The 23,550-nt window shown below is 37.8% G+C and overlaps 1 protein-coding gene across 1 annotated transcript in view; it reads left to right on the top strand.

The window, feature by feature from the left end:
- The window catches only part of mta3 (metastasis associated 1 family, member 3), a 58,856-nt gene that overhangs the window by 30,928 nt on the left and 4,378 nt on the right, over positions 1-23,550 (top strand). The window contains exons 10-18 of the mRNA XM_056469450.1: positions 3,544-3,618; positions 3,755-3,813; positions 6,893-7,017; positions 7,468-7,625; positions 9,283-9,505; positions 14,299-14,391; positions 14,467-14,649; positions 14,734-14,765; positions 18,051-18,175. Coding sequence (XP_056325425.1) covers positions 3,544-3,618; positions 3,755-3,813; positions 6,893-7,017; positions 7,468-7,625; positions 9,283-9,505; positions 14,299-14,391; positions 14,467-14,649; positions 14,734-14,765; positions 18,051-18,175 — 1,073 coding nt within the window. The remainder of the gene's footprint in view (positions 1-3,543; positions 3,619-3,754; positions 3,814-6,892; positions 7,018-7,467; positions 7,626-9,282; positions 9,506-14,298; positions 14,392-14,466; positions 14,650-14,733; positions 14,766-18,050; positions 18,176-23,550) is intronic.

Here is a 23,550-nt window from a genome sequence, read left to right on the forward strand (position 1 = left end):
CTTGACCTAGCTTGAGCACATTTGATCTGCTCATTCAGAGACAAGGGTACTTATTTGTATGGGAGCTGGAGTGAGAGCTTTGGTGTTAGGTTGTGAACACGAGGAAAAGCTGTTTTCTATTGCTCTGAGAAATGGGGTTTCTATACTCTGGGGCTTTACTTCTCAAAATGAAATGAAAAAGTAAAGCTCTTCAACTGAGCCATTTTGTTGAGCACAATAAGAACCACTTGTTCACAAATATCAGATTGATTTGGCAGGATGGGTCACAGTGAATGATGCACTGGTTTTCTTCTGCTCTTCGTTTTCAACTCTGTCTTAAAGCAGTCATCAGTAGCGATCGATTTATACTGTGATTAATTTGGCATGAGAAAGGTTTTCTTTTTTCTCAGAAAATGCTAGTTTTCACACCAGAGTTAAATGCTCAGACTTTTGGGTGGAACAACTTTCCTAGTTTTAGTTTTTTAATTGTCCACGACCCAGCCCTGGAGAAGCGGAGGAAAATGAGATGAGAAATATTGTATTCTTTTTATCATCAGTTTTTTTTTTCAGTAAGATTATTGGAACTGATCTGATCTAAGCTTACACACCTTCGAAATAGTTTTTACACAACTGCGTTGCACACCTCTAGCGCACATTAGCTATGTTTACATCTAAAAATGCTAATTAACAATGTGTAAAACTGGATTATCGCATAAAAGATGTCCAACGAGTCAAAGCGAACAAAATCGCCACTTCCTAATTATCTGCCACCAAATTTCAACAGTAAAAACAGAATTTCCTGTGGTAGGAGAAGCTGCGTGAATCTTTTCTTCATTTAATAAATGACTTGCACCTCAGAAGACAATCCTGACACGCAGTGAACGCGCGGTGGCGTTTAAAGGTGTCAGACGCGGAGCACAGACGCTCCTGATTCTGGAGGTCATTAATAATATAATAACACTAATACTGAAATGATTAAGGCATTTTAGAAAGACCAAAACAACATTTCAGATGTTTTACAGTGTGCTCAGCCTGCTGGTTTGTCTATTTAAGTAAATCACAAGACTTTTCAGTTATGCTCATGTGTTCATGTTTTTTATGTGTATATTCAAAATTTAAGTGCATCTTGGTGTTTCCATCAACCCATTTTTTTAATTATAATTATTATTTATTTATTTATTTATTATTTATTTTTTTATGCGCATATCCAAAATGCGCCTGAAAATAGGTGGATGGAAACGTAGCTATTGTCATCTCAGAACCATATCATTGTCGATATTTTGTTTCTTAGCAAGCTAACATTAACAAGTACAGTGGTCCCTCATTAATCGCAGGAGTTATGTTCTAAAAATAGCCCACAATAGGTGAAATCCTTGAATTAGTCAGCTTTATTTTTAATAATTGTAAACATGCACTAAAATAATCTGCAAAGACTTTTTAATCTTGCGAGACTGCAAAAGGTGAAACGCATTATGGCGAGGGACCACCATTACAATCACTTACTGACAAAAACTAAATTAAAACATGCTTTAATGTTCCAAAGGCATTTTACTGAATGATGAAACCTATTAGAATGAAGAAAGAATACATTTCTTATATTATGATATATGAGATATGATATAGTTCAGTAATATTACACAAACAAGAGTGTTCTTTTCCTCAATAACTGTAAATTACCGCAATTGCAAGTGATATTAATTGCATATGCATTCAACATTTAAAAATGTAGTAATTAGCATTTTTAGATGCGAAATTGACTGTTTAGATTTTATTTGCCAACAAAATAGTTTAAACAAAGTCAGAGTAGACCATTTGATCTCAGATCAACCTTGCAATATTTTTGCTGTATATTTTTTCAATATTGTTGTTTTTTCTGGATGAATCTGTTGTTAAAGAAACCATTTGAATAAAGAATTTAGTTATAAAAACTACTAACTTGATGTTTTGTTGCAAAAATCTGGCTTTAAGAAAAAATTGTTTGGATGAATGATTTCATGAAACACTCATTTAGACATGGATGCATCACAACCAACTGGCAGTTTTATTGCCATATTTATTTATTCATGGCACCCAAGATACTTGCACAAAATCCAAAAATATTTTTTAATTATTGTTAACAATTGTTAACAACAAAACATGTGCTAGTTTAAAGGAAACAAATTGAGGTTACATTATTAACACCCTGACAATCATCTGAAGTTTGTTATTAATCCCTTAACTCTCACCCCACATTTTGTTACACTTGAAAATGATAAGTGGTAGATACAGTGGGGGAAAGTATTCAACACATCATTTTTTTTTTCTGGCAAAAAATATTCTAAAGAAGCTGTTGACATGGAATTGAACCAAATTTTGGTAAAAATCCAAACAATACAAACATGCAAATATAACAAAACAACAACAAATCTGAAAAAATTATGTGCAATAATGGAATGACACAAGGAGAAATACTTAACTATAAAAATGTATTTAATACTTTATATAAAAGCCTTTTTTGGATGGCACATTATACAGCTTGATTTTCTTTCTGTGAAACCATTTTGAGAGTTTCCTTGGCTGTGTTTTGGATCATTGTCTTGCTGAAATGTCCACCCTGGTTTCATCTTCATCCTCCTGGTAGTGTAGATGTTGGAGTGAAGCAGCTCATACTAATTTACAATGACGAAGGGCAGAGTGTTGCTGAATAACTTAGAGATTTCAGCTGCAGTCTGGGCTTTCACAGCTTTTCTACAGCTCCCTTTCTTCATATGTTCAATACTTTTTTCATGTGTCATTTTATTACACAAAACTTGATTTGTAAACTGATTTATGTTGTTGTTTTTTTCGCGTTCATAGAGTTCTTTGTTTTTTACCAACATCTGGTGAAAATTTGAAGTCGACAGCACCTTTAGAAATATGTTTTCTGAGAAAAATTGTGACGTGTTGAATAATTATTTTCCTCACTCTCTATATACATGGTATATAAAGTTTACAAGATAAGTTTTCTTTGCAAAAATATGCTGAAAACACACCACCTGTGAAAAGACGACCGTTTTAATAAAGAATAATGCTAGTGAAATTGTTAATAAAGCATATAGTGAACTTAAACGTAACTGTTCAAAATATTGTACAAATGGATTCATAGAGAAGATCCATACGTTGATTCCCATCCTTATTCAGTACTGGGTTCAGAAACCTTAAAAGCAGCAGAGAAACAGACACTAAATATACATAGCAGCACCTCAGGATGTTAATCTAAATGTTCTTCATAACACCAGCTGTCGGCATTGAACACCTCTGTGTTCATTTTTATACACCGCTCACCCTCGCTTAGATGCTGGCCAAAAGTGGGGGCTCGGCCAGTTTTATATTAAGATTTCTTAAATTCTTTGCGACTGGTTTCATGCACGTTTGGTTGCGCTCAGCAGGTGCTCATGAATAATCATGCACGTCTGCATGTGATTCCAGACATACCACGCTCAGAATAAATATCCCATAAATTCCATCCTCTCAAAAAAGCTGTATGATAAGTACCACATCTCCTCACAGCCTTTCTGACGTTTTAAATGACCTGCTTTATTTCAGCTTCCCTGGAAGTCGCTGACCAGCATCATTGAGTATTATTACATGTGGAAAACCACAGACAGATACGTTCAGCAGGTGAGCAGCATTGTCACACGAATTAACAAGTTGTTTTTGGTTTTTGTTGAAGCAACAGTAATTATCTGAAAATGTCTTTTTTTGCTCTGACCATCCTTGATCTTACTTAGTGCTGAATATTTATCGTTATGTGCAGAAACGACTAAAGGCAGCTGAAGCAGAGAGCAAACTGAAGCAAGTCTACATCCCTACATAGTGAGTGACAAAAAAATCATCTGTTCAAAGATTCATATGGTCCTTTTTACAGCTGATCGTAGTATCAGTTACAGATGCATCTTCAGAGACAGCTTGATCCGTGATCATTGCTGAAAGAAAAATATTTTCCAGAACTTGCCGAATTCAATAAATATTGAACTCTATTGAAAACCATTTATAGATGTCTGTTTATAGATAATTTTAAGTTCTCTACACTCAAATTGATCAATGGTGTTAGTGTAAAACACATTCATTTGTGTTAAACATCTCATTTATATTTAGATTTAATATAAAATGAGAAAAATGCTAAATATTTCTTAGCCGAAATGTAAATATTTAGTTCTAGAGGTCTCAAAAGGGCTAAAAGTGTTACACTAGTAGTAGTCTATTATTATCTGTAAAGCTTTTGTAAACTCAAAGACAATAACTCTACTTTTCAACCTGCCACTTTTTTTCGCAAAAAATGTTATATATATCATTTTAAAAGTATAAATTCGGTACCAGTGTTATTAAAAAAAAAAAAAAAAAAAGTAGCATGAGTGCATTAAGTCATTCCTATCCAGTGTAGACACAGGTTCCTGTAGTTTCCCAGTGTGAAAGCACTTTTCCTGTGTGAATGTGCTCTTTTAAAAAAAAATTAGCAGTACCGGTCCAGTGTTCACATCTTAAGGCTAAAAATGGCTTCTAACCTTGCAATCTTAGGAGAATGTTGTAAAAATAATGGATGTGTCAGACCTAATTTAAGGACTCTGTTACTCTAAGAGTGTTTCACAAGTGCTTTAGCACTAAAATAGCTCCTTAATATATATATTCATTTATTATATTGATTGTAAATCTGTTCATAGCTAATACGACCTGTGTATATAATGTTCATAGTACATCCATCTGTAAATATTACCATAGTTTTTCTATAACTGCACTTTATAACTTATACCTGTATCCTGCACTTGCTGCTATTGCACTGCTGGTTAGACCGAAACTGCATTTCGTTGCCTTGTACTTGTACATATGTAATGACAATAAAGTTGAATCTAATCTAATCTAATCTTAATCTGTGAAACATTAGGATCAATGAAGAGGACTCCTAAACCACCAAGTGTCATAAAATGGTTGTTGCCTACATTCTGCATAGAAAAGAAAACATTCGATCACAATGGGCTTGTAAGAAGTTATCACCTTAATCATAGAGAGAGTCTGGTCACACTTTATTTTGATGGTCCGTTTGTTGAATTTAAGTTACACTGCATCTACATGCCAACTAATTCTCATTGGATCATAAGTAGACTGTCAGGTTGGGGTTAGGGTTAGTGTAAGTTGACATGTACTTGCAAAGTTTCTTATAGTCATTTAAATGTCTGTTGATGGAGCAGTATCAGCAGATATTAAGCAGACAGTCTACTAATACTCAAAAGCTCCACCAAAATAAAGTGTTACCGATAGTCTTGTATGGTAAAAAAATAGGCTTTCACATTTTTTGCATTTATATCAATTGCACAAAAAAGACCAAAGCATTCAAGCAAATATATGTTCTGTAAAAGCATTTTTTATATATTTTTCTAAAGATATATTTAAAAAAATTAAAGCATTTAAAAAGGTATTTGTGTAATTATATATGATATAATAATAATAATAATAATAATAATATAAGAAAATACGTTGCGTTCTAACACTGAACGAAAGTCTTTATTTAATGTCTTTAACATTAAAAGCAAAGAACATACTTATTAGATTGCAATTCTTAATTTAGGGTGCACTCATACTATACTATCTGAACCGTGCCCAGGCGTATTTTTCAGTTTGTTTGACAAGTGTGAAAGGGCTCCAAATCGGGCCCAGGCGCGGTTCAGTTGGCTGGCCCTGGCCAGGTTTGTAAGAGGTGTGCCAGAGCGTAGTTTGGTTGGACTTTGGCACGGCATGCTTGTAGTTTGAGTGCAAAGAGCACCTGATCCCAAAACTGAAGACACAACGTCACTTTTAAGGAACCGTTTCATATGGATTTATGAATCATTCTTTTCAATGAACACGAACTGTCATAGTTCATTAAAGACGCAAACCCCTCACTGCACGACAGCAGCCCCTTCAGCAAACCTCCTAATACCTGCAGCACGATGACTTTTAGGATAATTTATGAGCTTCAAAAGTGGTGGATCTGTTCGGCAAAATATTTGACTGCATGTCATTGCATCTCAAAGACTAAAACGATATACCTAAAGCAGTCTCAACTGTGCTGAGCGAGACCACTTCTCTTCCTGTTAAACTGAACAGTCGCATCATCGATGATGTAAGTGTACTCCAGTTTGGAAGGCAAAATGCAGTGTGAGTGAAGGCCATCAGGGGAGAGGGGAGGGGTGACAATCGTGCTTCAGCACTGTTCAAGGCTACTATACCTAGTGTGAGTACACCCTTAATCTGTATTTTAAAATCTTTGTTTGAATATGGCAACATAATATTGCGCCATACAAAGTCTCTGACAGAGACTCCTCCCCTCCTCTATCAGCCAATCACTGTGTGCATAGTTGGTAATCATGCTGACGTCACCATTCATAGCAACAAGGTCAACCCTGCCCTTACACTTAGCTTAAAATTTCAATATAATCCTTAGTAAATGTTTGTGGGGGGAAAAACTGTCTGCAGGTTTTAAGAGAAACTCTTCCTTTAATTTTTTTTTACTGTTGTTAAGAACAAAAATGTTTTGTGAATATGGCCCTTTTTATTATTAGCTTGTTGTCAATGAGCATGAGGTCAAATTTACACTGCAATAGTGGCACAAAAGTCACAGGAGTCATTACTGTTTATTGCGTACCGGAGGAGACGCACAGCAGTAACAACTGCAGCAGTAACAGCTGCAGCAGTTACAACTACAGCAGTTACAACTACAGCAGTTACAACTGAAAATTCAGGATGTTTGCTATTTTTTTTTATTTGAAAAGTAAAGGCAATTATGGGAAATGTTACATTTAATTAATACACAAAACACATGAAAATGTGATGATAATTCTATTATCCATGGTTGTAAACTTGTAAGAGAGTGTATGTTATTTTATAGTATATGTGAATGTTGTTTGCTTTTGCCTCACAGCAATAAACCCAACCCAAACCAGATCTCCGTCAGTAATGGCAAGATGGCAACTGTGAACGGTGCAGCAGCAGGCACAGGCAGTTTCCACACAGCTGGAGGGGGCCGCGCCTGCGAGAGCTGCTTTGGTGAGTAAAGGACCCTCTTCACCTAATTACAGTCAACACAGCCATCCAATCAATTCTCTGCTTCTCCCGGAGGACGTGTCACGCCTCTTGTAATCAATGGGGCTGCACACTGCATTTTCACCCTTTTTATCTTCCGATCGGATCAATCAGAGCTGCCGCATCACAATCTATGTGAACAGCAATGATTAGTCTGGGTCAATATTACTTTTTAGTAATGAACTCTCAGTTGGGAGCACGAAAATGATTATTTCTCTACACATAATCCTTTCATTTTGTTGTATGCCATGTTTCTTTTCAGTCTGAAATTATAGTTTTCCGTCAGACATACTTGGTAATACAGAATTAATTGAATTGTTAGGAGATTTTCTAGAATTAAAAATGAGACCCATCAGGCGTAATTAGAGTTCTAGTTTGTTTCTGAGGCATTCATTTGTTGTTGTTTGTTGACAGCTGTACAGTCTGCTCAGTGGTACTCCTGGGGTCCTCCTAATATGCAGTGTCGCCTGTGTGTTTCCTGTTGGATGTACTGGAAGAAGTACGGTGGCCTGAAGATGCCAAGCAGAGCTGAGGGGGCAGAGGAAAAAACACCTCCAAGCCCTGCACCTAACGTAAGTAACTGTTCATACAGTATCTTTTGACCCAAATTTGTGCAAACTACTGTGAATATGCAATACTATTTGGCAAGTATTTAATTTATTGTTTTAACAAAGTTATAATGAACAAAAAGATTATATTTTGCTCTGCATCTGAATATCAAAGTCATATAAAACACTGATGCTGTGTTCACACCAAACGCGGCCTGAGCGAATAAATCACAATATTTGCGCTTAAATAGACACGTGAACATTTTGAGTTTGCTCGGTTCGTTTGTGCATCAAATTCAATTCACAATAGATGCAGATTCACGCCATGGGCAGGGCTTCTGTCTGCTCTGTGATTCTAGCTTCGTTGCTAAATGGCTAACATGGATCTTATTGAGAGAATAGCTGTGTTTATGTGCTTTAGGAAGACTAAAAAACAGCATAGTTTAGCGCTGTCCTCTAGATCCTTATAGAGGTGCACCCAGCTCTGAGAGTTCATCAACTCGTCCAGAAACTATACCTGGATCATGGAGGCTTTCAGCGGTGCTTCAGAATGAGCCAAGCCCAGTTTGATGAGCTGTTGTCCAGCGTCGGCAAGAGGATTTTCCTTCGGGACACCAACAACAGGCACTACGTCATAATCACGCCCCTACAAAACCAAGCTCATGATTGGTTTTCTCGGCGCGAAGTTCAGATTTCAAAATCAAACGATTTGCTCAAAACGCTCGATTCGCACCAATTCATTCACCCGAATCGCGTCATTCGCAGTGCGTCAATCACATGAATGCAACACTGGATGTCTATTTGTGTCTTTGCATTGACATTTAAATCACTCGCACTTGTTCCCTCATCCGCGTCTGGTGTGAATGCAGCATCACAATCATGAAGTGGCCTCCATAGTGTCCAGACCTTAATTTTCAGTCATTATGGGATAACCTGGAAAAAGAGCGAACGAAAGAATGATGCCTTAATGTGAAAACAAATTATATGAATTGCAAAAAAAAAAAACATTTTGTTCAGCCATTTTGTTCAGAATTTTTCATTTTATTAAATTTTTGTGTGCATAACAAAGAGAACCTAATGAAGGGAACAAAACATAAATATGGATGTCATGACAAGTGCTAAAATACCAGAGCTTTTGCACGGTTTGTAAGAAAAGCGTCATCTGTAATTAGCCAGTCAGAATTGGCTATTTCAAGTATTTTCAGTTATAAAGCTGATTCATCTTCATTGTTATTGAAATTATGAAAATCAGTACTATTAACTGTGAAGTTATTTGTTACCAATAATAATAATAATAATAATAATAATATTGAAATAACTTACTTTTTTTGGCCTTTTTTTTGTTAAAAGATTTTAATCATACAGCGTATTTTTATGTATATCTCGTGTTGCTATCTGTCAATTGAGCCACTCCAAGACACTAAAAAAAACACACTTATTGTGAGCTGCTCAGTTGAAAAGATCAGTGCTGCACATAACATTAACTATTTATAGTTTAATTACAGTGCAATATCTTGTGCTTTAATAATTGGGCAAAATCGTAATGCATTTTGAGGTATTTTAAGAAGAATATTAGCGACCTGCCAAGTAGTTTCTGAAATTTGTCCCCTTGTATTTCCTTGTTATTATACTCTTTCTGTTGTTTTCCTGAAATTAATCCATTAATCTCATTTCCTCACAGGAATCACGTTCTCGTGGCCACTGTGCCCGTCAGTCTTCCCACATGGTCCCCATCCGGAACAGCGGTAGCCCAAAATCCTCCATGAAGACCAAGCAGGCGTTCCTTCTGCAGGCCACGCGCCTCACCAAGCTGGCGCGTCACATGTGCCGCGATCTCATCAGGCTGCGCCGGGCCGCGCGCCGCCCCTTTGTGCCCATTAACTGTGGTGCCATAAAGGCGGAGTGTAAGAGCTCTTTAAATTCCTAACTTCAGCGTCGCGTACAAACACACACACATCCCCACATTGTCCCACCCGCTCTGTTCCCCGACCACACCTGTCCACATCTCGCTGTCATCCCCCCCCCTTCCATCTTCCTGTCTTGTACTGTTTTTATTATTATAATTATTGTTATTATATTTTATTTTGTTTTTTGTATTCTCCCCACCCCATTTCCAATAAAGACTGCCTGTCCTCCATATTTTGCGTTTCAATCATCTTTTCAGTTCAGATTCACTGTCTTTCCCCCCACATTTGGTTGACTTGATTTAAGGGTGTCATGACGGCTGTTTAAATTTGACAAGAACGTTTTTAGCACTTCTCAGTTTGTTGAACAGAGCTTTTTTTTTTTTTATGCGCGCATTACACACACACACACACACACACACACACACACACACACATGCCCTATTATGCTTGCTTCACCTTAAAATGTAATTATACTTGAATTGCATATCATAGTCTGAGCCTTATATTTATTAAAAGCTTCAGAGAGACTTGACTGTACATATAATGAAAGCTATATTTTGCACACTGTGATATGCAAAATTGACAGTAGGTTTACTCTTTTTTTTTTTCCTCTTAAATGATCTGTTTTACATTTTCCTCCCTTAATATTGTTTCCTGTACTCGTATTATTTTGAGCACGACTATTAAAGATGAAGGAAAATGTTTTTGTGGGTTTTATAGGCATATTTAGGGAATGTTTAAAGAATTTGATTCATGAATTTGGTTTTCGAGTTAGATTGGCACAAGATTTTAAAGTGTTAAAGTCGAAACATACATGTTTTATATCTAAATACTTTGTGAATAGGTTTTGCACTGGTCAAAAAGCCTTAATGGCCTTTAATGGCAAGAGGTTGAAGGTTTCGTTGTTGGGATGTTCTCAGGATAGATTCAGGCAGATGGATCTCCTTGCTTTTGCACAGAATAAACACCCTCTGATGTTGATGTGGAAATTTTTTCAAACAAGTCATTAGGATTTTTTTTTGTAATGGTACATGGCATAATTTATAGTAAAAGAACTGTCTAAGGGAGAATAATCAATGAAAATTTACCTCCATAATGTTGAAAGTGGGTTAATGTTGTGTATTGAGGCTTCAACTGTAATTTTAGCTTTTTATTTGTTTGCGTTTTGTTTTTTGTTAACACTGAACTGCCTTAAAGAGTTTACCACTGATTACACCCAAGAGAGCATTAATGTCTCTAAGAGAGGAATATGTCTTTATTTCATTAAGGAAGACTGCTATACAACACAATATTTCATGAACTACTATGTAGAATAGCTAATTGAATTGCTATTATGCGCGCAACCAATCAATCATTCGGTAGCTAACATTGACAAGCTGCTCAGAGTGCATGCATGTAAATAATTAAATGATGAAGTGTTGGTTAACAACTAACTCTTCAAGAGTGTTTTCTGTAAAGCAAGGATGATGGACAGTCTCATTATTGGTGCAGTTTATAGACTAATTAATTATGTTGGAAGGCGTCATTTATAAAATATGAAGTCATGACGTTGGAACAGTGATAGACAAGATGTTCTCTTATTTATGATTGCTGATGTTTAAAACCTGAAGTTCAAGAGTTTGCACACTAATATGTCATTTGTCAAATTGCCAATTTAAAATGCTGAGGGAGTTGGTCAATGGTCAGGTAATTGATTGGGACGTTGTGCCTTAGGAAGTGTTATGTTGGCACAGATAGAAGAAATGGCCCTTAAGTCATGTTCAAAGGGAATCATCTGCAATGATGCCAATAATTTAAAGGTTCGCAAATAGTTACAAATTAATTATTTGGCATGTGGTTGGTGTTAATCAGACATGTCCAACCTTGCTTCTGGAAAGCAAATAAAAATCCATTACCTACCATTACTACTTACCAAAAGTTGCACAGAAACATTCTAATGTCCAATCCCAAATGCTACCATAAACCACAGGGTCCACACTTTGTCTCCGTTAAAAAGTATAAAGCAATGAATGGGACAACTTGCAGCCTTATGGACTCAATAGGCTGATTTCACGCGGCCATCATTTTAAAAACAAAATCGAGGCTGTGGTGGGAAGAAACCCAGAAGTATGGCCTGGCTGTATACCTTATCGGTGTAGAAAAAGTGACACAAATTTATAATTTCACCTCCTTCCGAGTGACACAATAGTCCGTTTTGAATGTATAGTAAGAATAAAAAGGATATCAGACAAATTTTCATCTAAGTTAAGCGAAATGGCACTTGTTAACATTTTCTTTCTTAAGCACACGTTTTAGATGCCATTTATCAAACTTTAGATAATAAACGAATTCTTTCACAATATTAGACTTGTCACGATACCGAATTTCAGGACCAATCAGTACTGAATTTTTTTTTAAAGTCCATTTCCCGCTAACATTTAAGCGCTCGTTCTTAAACAGCTGATTTGCCATTGTGAGCACCAGTGCTCAACAGAAATGACTGATTGGCTGTGAAGGACAGCAGTTCACTGCACTTCACCGATGTTTTGTCGAGTGCAAACACAAATGAGCAATCCGCTGAAAACTCGACTGATCTTTGCGGCTTTAAAACTCTCCAGTGTCCCTGTATCTGTGTATGCACTAGGACAGTGAACTGATGACCTTCACGGTCAATCACAGTCGTTTCTATTGAGTACTGGTGAATACTATGGCAGATCAGCTGTGTTTAAGAACAAACTTAAATGTTAGTGGGAAATGGACGTTTTTAAAATTTCAGTACTTGGACAACAATATTACAGACAACACAAGGGTGTGCTACAGAGGACTGTATTGTTTTATTGGGTTACATTGGATGCTGTAGGGAAGCGTCCCCAATGTGTTTACCTGGTTCCTTCAATTTAAGTCTATTACTCTTAATGTTTACAGTGCTGACCCTATACTTCAGGGTTTTTTCCCACCACAGCCTCACTTTCATTTTGTTTAAATGGCGGCCTTGCGAAATAAGCGTTTGGCCACGTGAAAATGGTGGCCATTTAAAGACCACAAAATCTCAAGTGTACATGAAGGACCAATCTTAAATGACATGCTTTCAGAAGGGTGCCTTCTTGGTGCCTATTTATGGATGCAATGCACCTTCAATGCAGACTTTTACCTCTCAATGATACTGGTGTAACATCAATTGTAGGGACTCCAAGGTAAATCATCAGGGGTGATCTTGATTAACCTTCACTAATCAGTGTTAGAGCTAAACTCTGCAGCGTAATGGTCTTCCAGGAACCAGTATGGACACCACCGATGTTAATCAATAAAATGCTGAGTTTGATTGAAAGGGAAATATGCATCTCCTATACTTCATTTTTCAAATACATCAAACTACAAACCCCAAAATATGCAACACACTTTCAATCAAGCCCAAAGATAAAGTTACAGATCATGGTAGCCAGGCTTTGCTCAGAGGAGAGCAGTTCCCTCTTGACAGGCACTTGTATATAGGTCAGTTTTACAGGGGGAGCTCGTATCCACAGGGAAAGGGAGCCAGTCACTTGCTCTGCGTCTGTCCAATCAGAAGTTTTCAGCTTCTTTTTTTTGCATCGTCCCCTCCCATCATGCGAAACCTCCATTCTATGCTTCCATTCCACCTCTGTCTTCACCCCAGACACGTCTGTATGTATCCCCAGCCATAAGAAGTTGTTCTGACATCTGTGTCCTGAAGCACGAGGGACCTGGGTTGGGGGCATGCTGTTTGGTTTGTCTCTCTTTTATTTTTCTTTGTGTGAATGTCTTGTGGGCAACCAAAACACAAATAAAACCATGGCTGAAACCATCCTATCTGAGTCCTTGTAGTTTCATGTGTCTCGTGTACCTGTCCATCACTCTGTTGCACGCACTCCGACAGGCCGAGCAGAGCGGCAATCATGTGAAATCTCTGACAGCATGAGCTCCATCGGCTCCTGCCGTGCCTTCATGACTTGTTGACATGCACACACTCATAAGAAAGCTGCCGTGAATGCAACATTGCATTTGTTTTCCTCTTTCCAACCTCATTTAACATGCTGGCTAACCAGGTTATGTTCAACATCTTGCCTGCTCATCAGAGACTATGCATGACAATAATCAGGTTTACAACGTTGAAATGTGATGTACATATGAGACAATAAATTTTATGGGGGATAATACAACTCTGGGGTGAAGAATGCAGTTTGTTTTACACGTTGAAGTTGGAGAAACACCCTCTCAGCACCGTCCTCAGCCCGAAGACACAGGTTTCATTCAATTTAAAGAATGGATTTTGTGTCAGTAGATAATGCATCACCCAGTTCAACTCCTTTTTTTGCACATTCGATATAAATTGTTGAAGAGGTAATGAATTGAAGTTATATCGGTACATCTTCTAGACTGTTTCTCTCCAGGTTTGCCAAGAAAACAAGAAGAACTGCCTGAAGAGAAAGGTTTTAAACAACTTCCGACACCTCTGGAGTTTTAATGAATTTTAAGGCAAAGTTGGCAAGATTTTAATGGGTTCATCGTGGTCCGATCAATGTTCCGGAGTTCAGCTCCAAGAAATATGTTCATTAGGGCAGAAAGAATGAACAGTGCAACAAATAAGATTTGACTCTGCCTGCTGCTTCCATGAAAATTGTTGTCCGGTCAGAAAGATTTGTCACCGCAGGGATGGTGTTACGCTGCAACATCCATCAAGCCATCCTGTTCAGAATGCCTCATGTTGGTGTCTAAGTGTGAATGTCTCTTTCATGCTCTTTGACTTGCTTCTGTCTCCGTTTGTCTGTTCTGTACTGCTGGTTGATGAATAGATATGATCCGGGTGTCAGAGGGCATGACAGGGAGACCTTTGAAGCCCAAATCTTCTCCAAGGAGCACCCTGACCAGTGTCTTGCAGTATCTTGGTGAGCCACACGAGATCTGAGTTGTCTCCACTGAGTTGTACCTCTCAGATCACAGTGAATCTTCTGTCATTTCAGAGTCCCGTCCAGCAACTCATGTTCAACGGCCTCACCGCACCCCTGGCCTACAGGTGCAGCCTCCACGACGCCTGCTTTCCTCTCTTCCCAGTCATGGCCCACTTGGAATGTTGGGGAAACGAAGCTACCATCACCACAGCAGAGTTGAATCTGCAGAAAGGAGGGCTGGTGCTGCAGGACAAGGTGGGTTTACTGTTAAAATGGAAACTTGAATATTTTTAAAGATAATGTGCAGATTTCTTACTACATACCTCTTTTTTGTCATAGAAAATCCAGCTCATATTGTGGGGCCCATTCTGGTAAGTATCAGACTTTATTTATTGGTATCATTGGGATTGACTGAAGCCAGATGGTTTCTAGAATTTACTGGTGCTTTTTATTTCTCTTAAAATTAAAAGGTTACATATTAGAAAACATCTTACTGGCTTTTGTGTTGTAACCAGGCAACAAGGCCACAGAACGATCATTTGTGGGAACATCATAGCATGTTGAGGGCATGACATGGTAGCTTGTGACCACAAGATCTTGCAGTAAAAACATATTTATATCTAGAGGAATCAGAACGGGCAGGAAATTGCCTGGGGCCCCAGATTTTGAGGGTGCCCCCTCAGGATTAGTATAGTACCAAGGGGGTTAACAAATGGTAATTCTACTCAAGGGAACCCAACCTGGAAGGTGATCATACCAAGAGGTGAGGAACCACCCTTGTCATGGAGTCATGGTCTTGATTTGTTGAAGAAACAGGAGTTTTGCAACTGTGGGGAAAACGGACAGAGTGCTGAGAGGCAAGATGTTTTAGGGTTCAATTGAATTCAGTTCATGTTTATTCATATAGCACTTTTACAATGTAGATTGTGTCAAAGCAGCTTAACATAGAAGTTCTAGTAAACTGAAACAGTGTCAGTCCAGTTTTCAGAGATGAAGTTCAGTTTAGTTCAGTGTGGTTTACATTTCACTGCTGAAAGTCCAAACAATGAAGAGCAAATCCATCGATGTGCAGCTCTACAAGTCTCAATCCAAGCAAGCCAGTGGTGAGGAACAAACTTCACTAAGTAACAAAAGTGAAGTAAAAAAACCTGGAAACCAGGCTCAGTTGGGCACGACCATTTCTCCTCTGGCCAAACTTCTAGTGCAGAGCTGCAGTCTAGGCACGGAAGGCTGAAGAATGCTGGACGTCCATCATGAAAAAGCTGCAGGTGTGAGTAGGTCACTGGCCAGTGATCAGGCTGGCCCATGGGATCAATGTGAAGACTCGTCTGTCACTGTGGTCTTTCAGTCTCATGCTCTCCGCTCCTCCATGACTGCCACAGGGTTCCACTGTAAATTTCTACCACGGGGCATCCCTGCCTGAATGCAGGTCCTTTTCAACCCCCAAAAATCAATTTTCATACTGAGCATTTTGCCGTTGTCACATTCCATGGCTGTCACAAAGTGATCTCATTGCCAATAGTTAATATGTCATGGCCTCAACATGCTATGGCATTCCAATAAATTAATATGTCCTGGACATAGACCATTCCCACAAGTTATAATGTTGTGGCTACAGTAAAACTAAACAAAACACACGTCTCCTCCCACACACCATAATTTTGTGTTGCTCCGTTTTATGGGTGCTGTTCTTGTCCCACTACCTAGACTAAAGCAGGAAAGTCTCTTGATATCATCTGTGTGTTTTCATCGAGCTGGGAGATAATAACTCACTGGCATTTGCATTGCTGAGAAGGAGAGAGCCCATCTTATAACATATTCAGATACTGCTGATGATGTGAATTGCTTCAGGTGACAGCTTCAATCTCCAGCTTCTGCGGTTTTCCACAGATTATTGCAGATGGATAAAATGGAAATGAGGAGTGAGGGACACCAAAACAAACACAAAGGCAGCCGCTGTTTGTGACATGAGATGAATAATGTAAATATAGTGGATGGATCTTCACCTCATTTTTGGCCTGTCACTTCTAAAAGGGAAGAATATTAGAAGTTGCTTTATTATATATGCTGTTCTTCACTGAAGATATTATTTTTATTTGACATGCAGGACCAGGCACATTTATAAGTCCTAGGTTGGGTTTCAGAGGAAAAACACCAATATTGGAGAACTGCTTTGTTATTAAGACTTTGTGCCTTTTGCGATTTCAAGGTAACTAGAGTTCACTTTTTATTGTGGCAAAAATTAAGGCCCCAATATACTTAAAACTTAGTTTTTTGCCCGTTCTACATTTAAGTGCAAAAATAAGTTTGAAAAGGCTGAGTACTGTTTTTACTGCAAGATTGTAAACGTGTCACTCTGCTCGCAAGTACCCCTATACACAACAACAATGGCTGTAAATTTTGTAAACATCCGGCAAAACGCCCTCTCCAACCTGTCTCACATGGGATGAGATTTGTGCAGTGCACAAGTGCAGCGCAGTATAGCTTTCTTTACATTGTTTTCTATTACTAGTCCAAATGGCACCTCCGATGTGTGTACACTCGTAGAAAACAATGTTTAGATAGGGTTCCCACATCCTGGAAGGCCTGTAAAAAGGGGTTGTAAAAGAGTGTTTTATTCATGAAAATTGGTAGAAATGACCAAACGTTGTTGGTGTCAATAGCCTAGTGGTTATGTGCGCCGACATATGTGCTCACGGTGACCAGAGTTCGACTCCCGGCTGCAGGTCCTTTGTCGATCCTTCCCCTCTCTTTGCTCCCAACTATTTGCTATAAATTCTTTGCACTATTGTATCCATTAAAGGATAAAAACCCCTAAAAATGAATTGTATATAAAAAAGAAATGACCAAATGTCCTGGAAATCATTCTTGTAGTTGAATTGTTTTTATTTGTAAACCTACAAATGATGACAGCTGAGCTAGCCCTGCTCCATAATGACAATTGCTTTTGAGTTTTGACCCTCTGAGGTTCTTTTGTGACCAACTCCAGTCGTAAATTACCTAAAAAAGCTACTGAAAATATATTGGAAAATAATTTCTTAAAAAGAGCAGGAACCTTGTCAGAATTTCAAAAGATTAATGTATGTTTACTTACACCGTCTTATTTAGAGAAACTCCTGAGATGAAGTCATATCTCTAAACTTTAATAACAAATCTATATAAAATGCTGAGTTTCCCACCCCCTTTATTCTGTCGCAATGACTTCTGGGACTTCTCCAGCGAGCTCGGTGCTTAAGTCTGCATCGGTGCATCCTCGATACCAAGAACGCATCAGGGAACTTTCATGCGTCCTCTGTCTTGCGTTCTTGAGTTTTGGAACTTAACTTTGGCGGTTGATGATGAAGTTACACAAGAACACGAGGATGCAAGATCCTGAAGAACGCATATTTAGAAACAGCCACTCTCTCTGGCTCAGCCTGCTTCAGTAGCCCCGCCCCAAGTTCTCACTATTGGTCAAATCACAAAGTGATTGACACATTTGGGTAGGCTGCTCACTATATTTATGTATGGTGCTCAGAAAGGCTCAGTGTTTTCTTTTGTAAGGCAGATAAACCCCACGTTAGCAATAGATAATGAACAACAAACTGGGTTAAGGGGTTGTTTTGAGATTAAAACCCACTTCGCCTTTAAGAGTCCCATCTCTTCTCTTTTTTCAGCAGCATAATGGAAGCAGCACCGGTGGCTCCAGCCTTCGTGGCAGTGGCTTGATGCTCCGTAAGAGACGACCCAACTGGATCGATGCTCCTGATGACAGCTTCTTCCTGGTTTCCCGAGAGACGAGGTGTGCAAACCAACCTCGCTGACCATTTTGGCATTATTTCCCATGGCATCGCACTCCTCAAAGCCAAACTTGTCGTGCCTTTTGTGCGCGCTCATATAGTTAGCTGTACTCCGACCCGTACATAGAGCCTAGAGACAAACGTAATAGAAAACAGCAGGGCAGACACACTCCACGACAAAAAGCAGCCCTTACCTTGTTCCTCCATGATTGGCACCTGCAGAGATTATCCCCTGAGATGGCATGACACATCTGATTAAGTTTCCATCATTCTGATTCAACCTTCACCTAGGAGTGACTGATCTTGGTGACAGGATTGGCACATGTGTAATTACTGCATTGGTCATACTCAGTGACACTGATGGGTAAGAGGGTCTAAGCCGGAGTTGTCAATCTAGGAAATGGGCCAGTCAATCCCAGACATCAGTAACAAAGATCCTATAATTAACTATACCCATGATCCCATTAATCTGTGGTGGCATGGAGAGACAACTGAAAACAAATGATTATTGATGCAGATTGAGGTTAGTTTTTTTTATCCACAGAGACTCCACAGGTAACGCAACACTTCACAAACACACCAACACTAACTGTCAAAGTCTAAACACACTTAAATGCTTGAAATTAACCTTCAAGACATCTGGTCTATCTTGTGTTTTTACGTTTTGCCTGGTTTCATTTATTTCAGTTTTATTGCAGAAAAGCACTTACCCATACTGCCATTTGTGATTGATTTGTATTAATTTGTTTTGTGTTGTGTTTTGTATTGCTTTGCTTGTTTTGTTAATTTGTTTGTAGTTTTTTTTTAAGATAAAATACAGTATTTTTAAGTTGAAAACATTAAATTTCGTCTGCTTTTGTTTTGTTTTGCTTGTTTGATTTGAGATTTTTTAATTTGTAGTGTTTTGTTTTGGCTTGCTTGTTATTAGAGTTTTGTTTGGTGGACAAAAGTAAAGTCTAAAAGGGATACAGCTGCAGATACTATTTTTACATTACTGTGAGGGGTAAGTTTAGGGTTGGGGTAGAATCTTAGATGGCAGCTGGGGCACAATCTTAGATGGCAGCTAGCTCTCTAAGCTAAGCAGGGCTGCGCCCATACCTGGATCAGAGACCACATGGGAAAGCTAGGTTGCTGCCTGGTTTATGCTCGACGCGTCCACTAGTTGTGCACGCGGCGAATGTGATGTCATTGGTGCGTTTGCGAAGGGTTCACTTTGGGTGCATGCGACATGATTTCGGCTGGCTTAGTGCCATTTTTTTTTTTGACTCGAGCGAACAGTTCAAACGGCGCCACATTTGACTTGAGTTGAATATGAAACACGTTGAAGTTATTTTGTATGAAACAGGTACGACTGGACAGACATTTTTATGATAATCAGATGACCAATAATTCTTGGCTAGAAATTACAACAGCAGTTGCAAAGGAGGAAAGTTTTTGTAATAGTTTAGTAAATTTGAGAGATAAGTTTGTTAAAACCAAAAAGAGAGGCCGTGGCAAAAGTGGAGACAGGTAGACAATTACAGAAATATGTTTTTCCACCATTCATAGGTTTTTACACTGATATATATATATATATATATATACAATTACATATATTACATATTATTATATTACAATATATTACAATTTTGAATTTAAAACAATTTAATAGTAATAAATCTAAAACGAAGTCATAAATTATTTCTTTGATAATTGGAAAAGAATATTTGAACCTATTGGTCTACAATAATAATGGCCTGTTTTTCTAGGCTTTATTGGTGATAATGGTCAGGAATGTCAGTAGAGGACAGAAACTAGCAAGACAGTAAATGTGTGGGTTTTTAAGGTTAAATAAAAAAAAAAGAATTTAGTTTTTAGATTTTTACTTTCTTTTTTGCTCTTTATCTTGCCATAATAAAAATATACTTGTAGAGTAACCCATACTCTGTTGTCATTCATATTTTAATAAACTTTAAAAGGTGAAACTGTTCAAGATATGAACAAAAGCAAGTGATGCATCAAAATTTGAATTTAAAAAGTCTTGAATGGTTATAAAAACCTTTATAATCATTAAAATAATATATAAAAATAATTAGTTTCAAAATCTTAATATTCAATATTAATGATATCACAATATTAATGACAACTTTCTTCTTCTCTGTTTATACAGTTGAAGTCAGAATTATTAGCCCCCCTTTGAATTTTTTTTTTTTTCAAATATTTCACAAATGGTGTTTAACAGAGCAAGATTTTTACAGTATGTCTGGTAATTTTTTTTCGTCTGGAGAAAGTCTTATTTGTTTTATTTCAGCTAGAATAAAAGCAGTTTTAAATTTTTTAAACACAATTTTAAGGTCAAAATTATTAGCCCCTTTAAGTTTTTTGTTTTTCGACAGTCTACAGAACAAATCATCATTATACAATAACTTGCCTAACTACCCTAACCTGCCTAGTTTACCTTATTAACTTATTTAAGCCTTTAAATGCCACTTTAAGCTGTTTAGAAGTGTCTTGAAAAATATCTAGTAATATATTATTTACTGTCATCATGGCAAAGACAAAATAAATCAGTTATCAGAAATGAGTTATTAAAACTATTATGTTTAGAAATGTGTTAAAAAAAAATCTTCTCTCCGTTAAACAGAAATTGGGGGAAAAAAAAATAAATAGGGGGGCTAATAATTCTGACTTCAACTGTATGTTTGATTTTACGGTGGGTTTCTTTTGACCACGCCCTGTCGTTTTAAAGAATATCATAACGGCGAAAACGTCAAGTACAAAAGCCTTGTCCGTTTCGTGAGGTGTGCATGCAGTGGTGGTCCACTACGCGGCACCAGGCGAAAGTATAAATCAGGCTTTGGTGAGACTAGCAGGGGGCACTCAACTGGCAGTCTGTGTGGGTCCTAATGCCCCAGTATATTGATGGGGACTCTATACTGCTCAGTAAGCGCCATCTTTCAGATTAGATGTTAAACCGTAGATCCCAACTCTCTGTGGTCATTAAAAATCCCAGGATGTACTTCGAAAAAGAGTTACCCTAGCATCCTAGCCAAATTTTATTAATATCATAAGTGGCTTCCTAACCATCATAATATCGTAATTGGCTTCATCACTCTGTCTCCTCTCCACCAATCAGCTGGTGTGTGGTGTGCGGTCTGACGCAATATAGCTGCCATCGCGTCATCCAGGTTGAAACTGCACAGTGGTGGTGGATGAGGAGATTCCCCCAAAAATGTGTAAAGGCTTTGAGTGTCCAGAAAATCTCTTTATAAATGTAAGAAATTATTATTATTATTATTATTATTATTATTATTATTATTATTATTATTATTATTATTATTATTATTATTATTAATGGGTAATTGAATAAATGCTTTAATTATTCTCGTTAACGTCCGGCTGAAGCTGTATCCCTTCTAGCAACAAGTTTTAAGTTGTAAAAAAATGTCCTCTTTTGTTTTGCATTTTGATTCTTTGTTTGGTTATCAAGTTTTGTTTTGGTTTGCCTATTTAGTCTGACATTTTAGTTTTAGTTTTCAATTCATGTGACATTTGTTTTTGAATACAAAAATCACCCATAAAAATAACGAGTGCATCCAAACTTTCCATCGCTAAAATTCATTACAAAGTTCTTTGTGAATGTTCTTTCTTCACTTCCTCATAACAAAGAACAGGCATACAAAAATATTCAGCAGTGTTATTTATACTGGAGATGGTCTCCACAGCCATCCTCCATCATTTCTCAGTAATACATAGAAAAGATTAACTGTTATTTGCTCATGATTCTCAGTCATCTGAAATGAAATATAAAAGGATTAAGCGATGTGGCTCACTTTTTACCAAATACGTAAAACTGCATGAATTTCACACATCCACATGCTAATGACTGACATCCCTGTTTGCAGTTTAGAGACTGTATGTGTGAAGTGTGTCTGAAATTCAGCTAAAGTTAATTGAATACAAACAAACGTAGCTGGTTTTGAGCAGGGGAAATTGAACAGATGATTTGCCCTGTTTGACATGGATCAAAGTGTTTTTGCCTACTTTTTAGTGACTGTTTGCTTGTCTCGTTTTGTTGCTGCAGCTGTTAGACACCTGATCATGGTAAGATTGCACACACCATACACACATTACCTGTGGAGTCTTACAAAATGTATAGCCAAAAGACATACACAGTTAACCTTAACACTAATACCGGTGGCTTTTGACACCTCAGCCTGCCAAATATGTTCGTTCTTAAAGGAACATTCCACTTTTCTTTAAAAAATAGTCTCATTTTACAACTTCCTCAGAGGTAAACAGTTCTTTTACCTTTTTTAACCATTCAGCCGATTTCCGGGTCTAGCAGGAGCATTTTTAGCTTAGCTTAGCATAGATCATTGAATCAAATTAGACCATTAGCATCTCACTAAATTAATGTATATATAATTTTCCTATTTAAAGCTTGACCCTTCCTTTTCTAGGTCGATATGATTAAGAACTATACTCTCATTCTGGCGTAATAATCAAGAAACTTTGCTGCTGTATTATGGCTGCAGCAGGTGCAATAAAATTATGAAGATTCTAACTGGTGGTGTAAGTGTAGAGCTTGGTGCTGGGGACTATTTTCAGGTGCTGTGTAATATCATTGCGTCTGCTGCAGCCATGGTACTATGACAGCAAAGTTCCTTCATTATTACGCCAGAATAATACATAGTTCCTATCCATATCGACCTAGAAAATACCAACTTCTCATTTTACTTCAGTCTTAGTACATTATGTGACTACATAGCCCAGAAAATAGCAAATTTTAATTATCTGTTGGTCTTAGTACACAACGTAACTATAGAGGAGTTTTAAATAATAAAAATTATCTAGACTCATTGGTTATTTTTGAGAGAGATGCTAATGGTCTAATCTAATTCAATGCACTATGCTAAGCTAAGCTAAAAGTGCTCCCAGAGATCGATTGGATGGCTTCCAAACTGGTAAAACTCAACTGTTTTACTTTGGGAAAATTCTAAAATAAGCCTATTTTCTTCAAAAAGTGGAGTGTTTTTAATACAGATAGAAGTCTGCATAGATAGAAGTCATAAACGTTCACCCACAGCAGCAAGGGGTTTGGTTTTTAATATCTCTGGCATTGAGAGGTAGATGTGAGCTAGAGCTTAAAGAAAAATGCCTCTCCATTACAGCAACATCCATATGAGCCATGACTTGCACAACTCCCTATGGCCTCCAGCGCTGGAGCGGATGCTAGGCTAAATTTAGCGCCCCTGCTCTGAAAGATTAGCCTTTAACTAGGCAGGAGACCCAGAGACAAATGGGAACTGGTCTGCGGCTCAGTCTGGTTCTCTAGCGGGTTTTACACCACAATCACTGACTGTCAGGAGTCTGATTATCACTCAGTTCTGCTTTC

The sequence above is a fragment of the Danio aesculapii genome, chromosome 12 (assembly GCF_903798145.1).
Source record: "Danio aesculapii chromosome 12, fDanAes4.1, whole genome shotgun sequence".
Classification (NCBI taxonomy): Eukaryota; Metazoa; Chordata; class Actinopteri; order Cypriniformes; family Danionidae; genus Danio; species Danio aesculapii.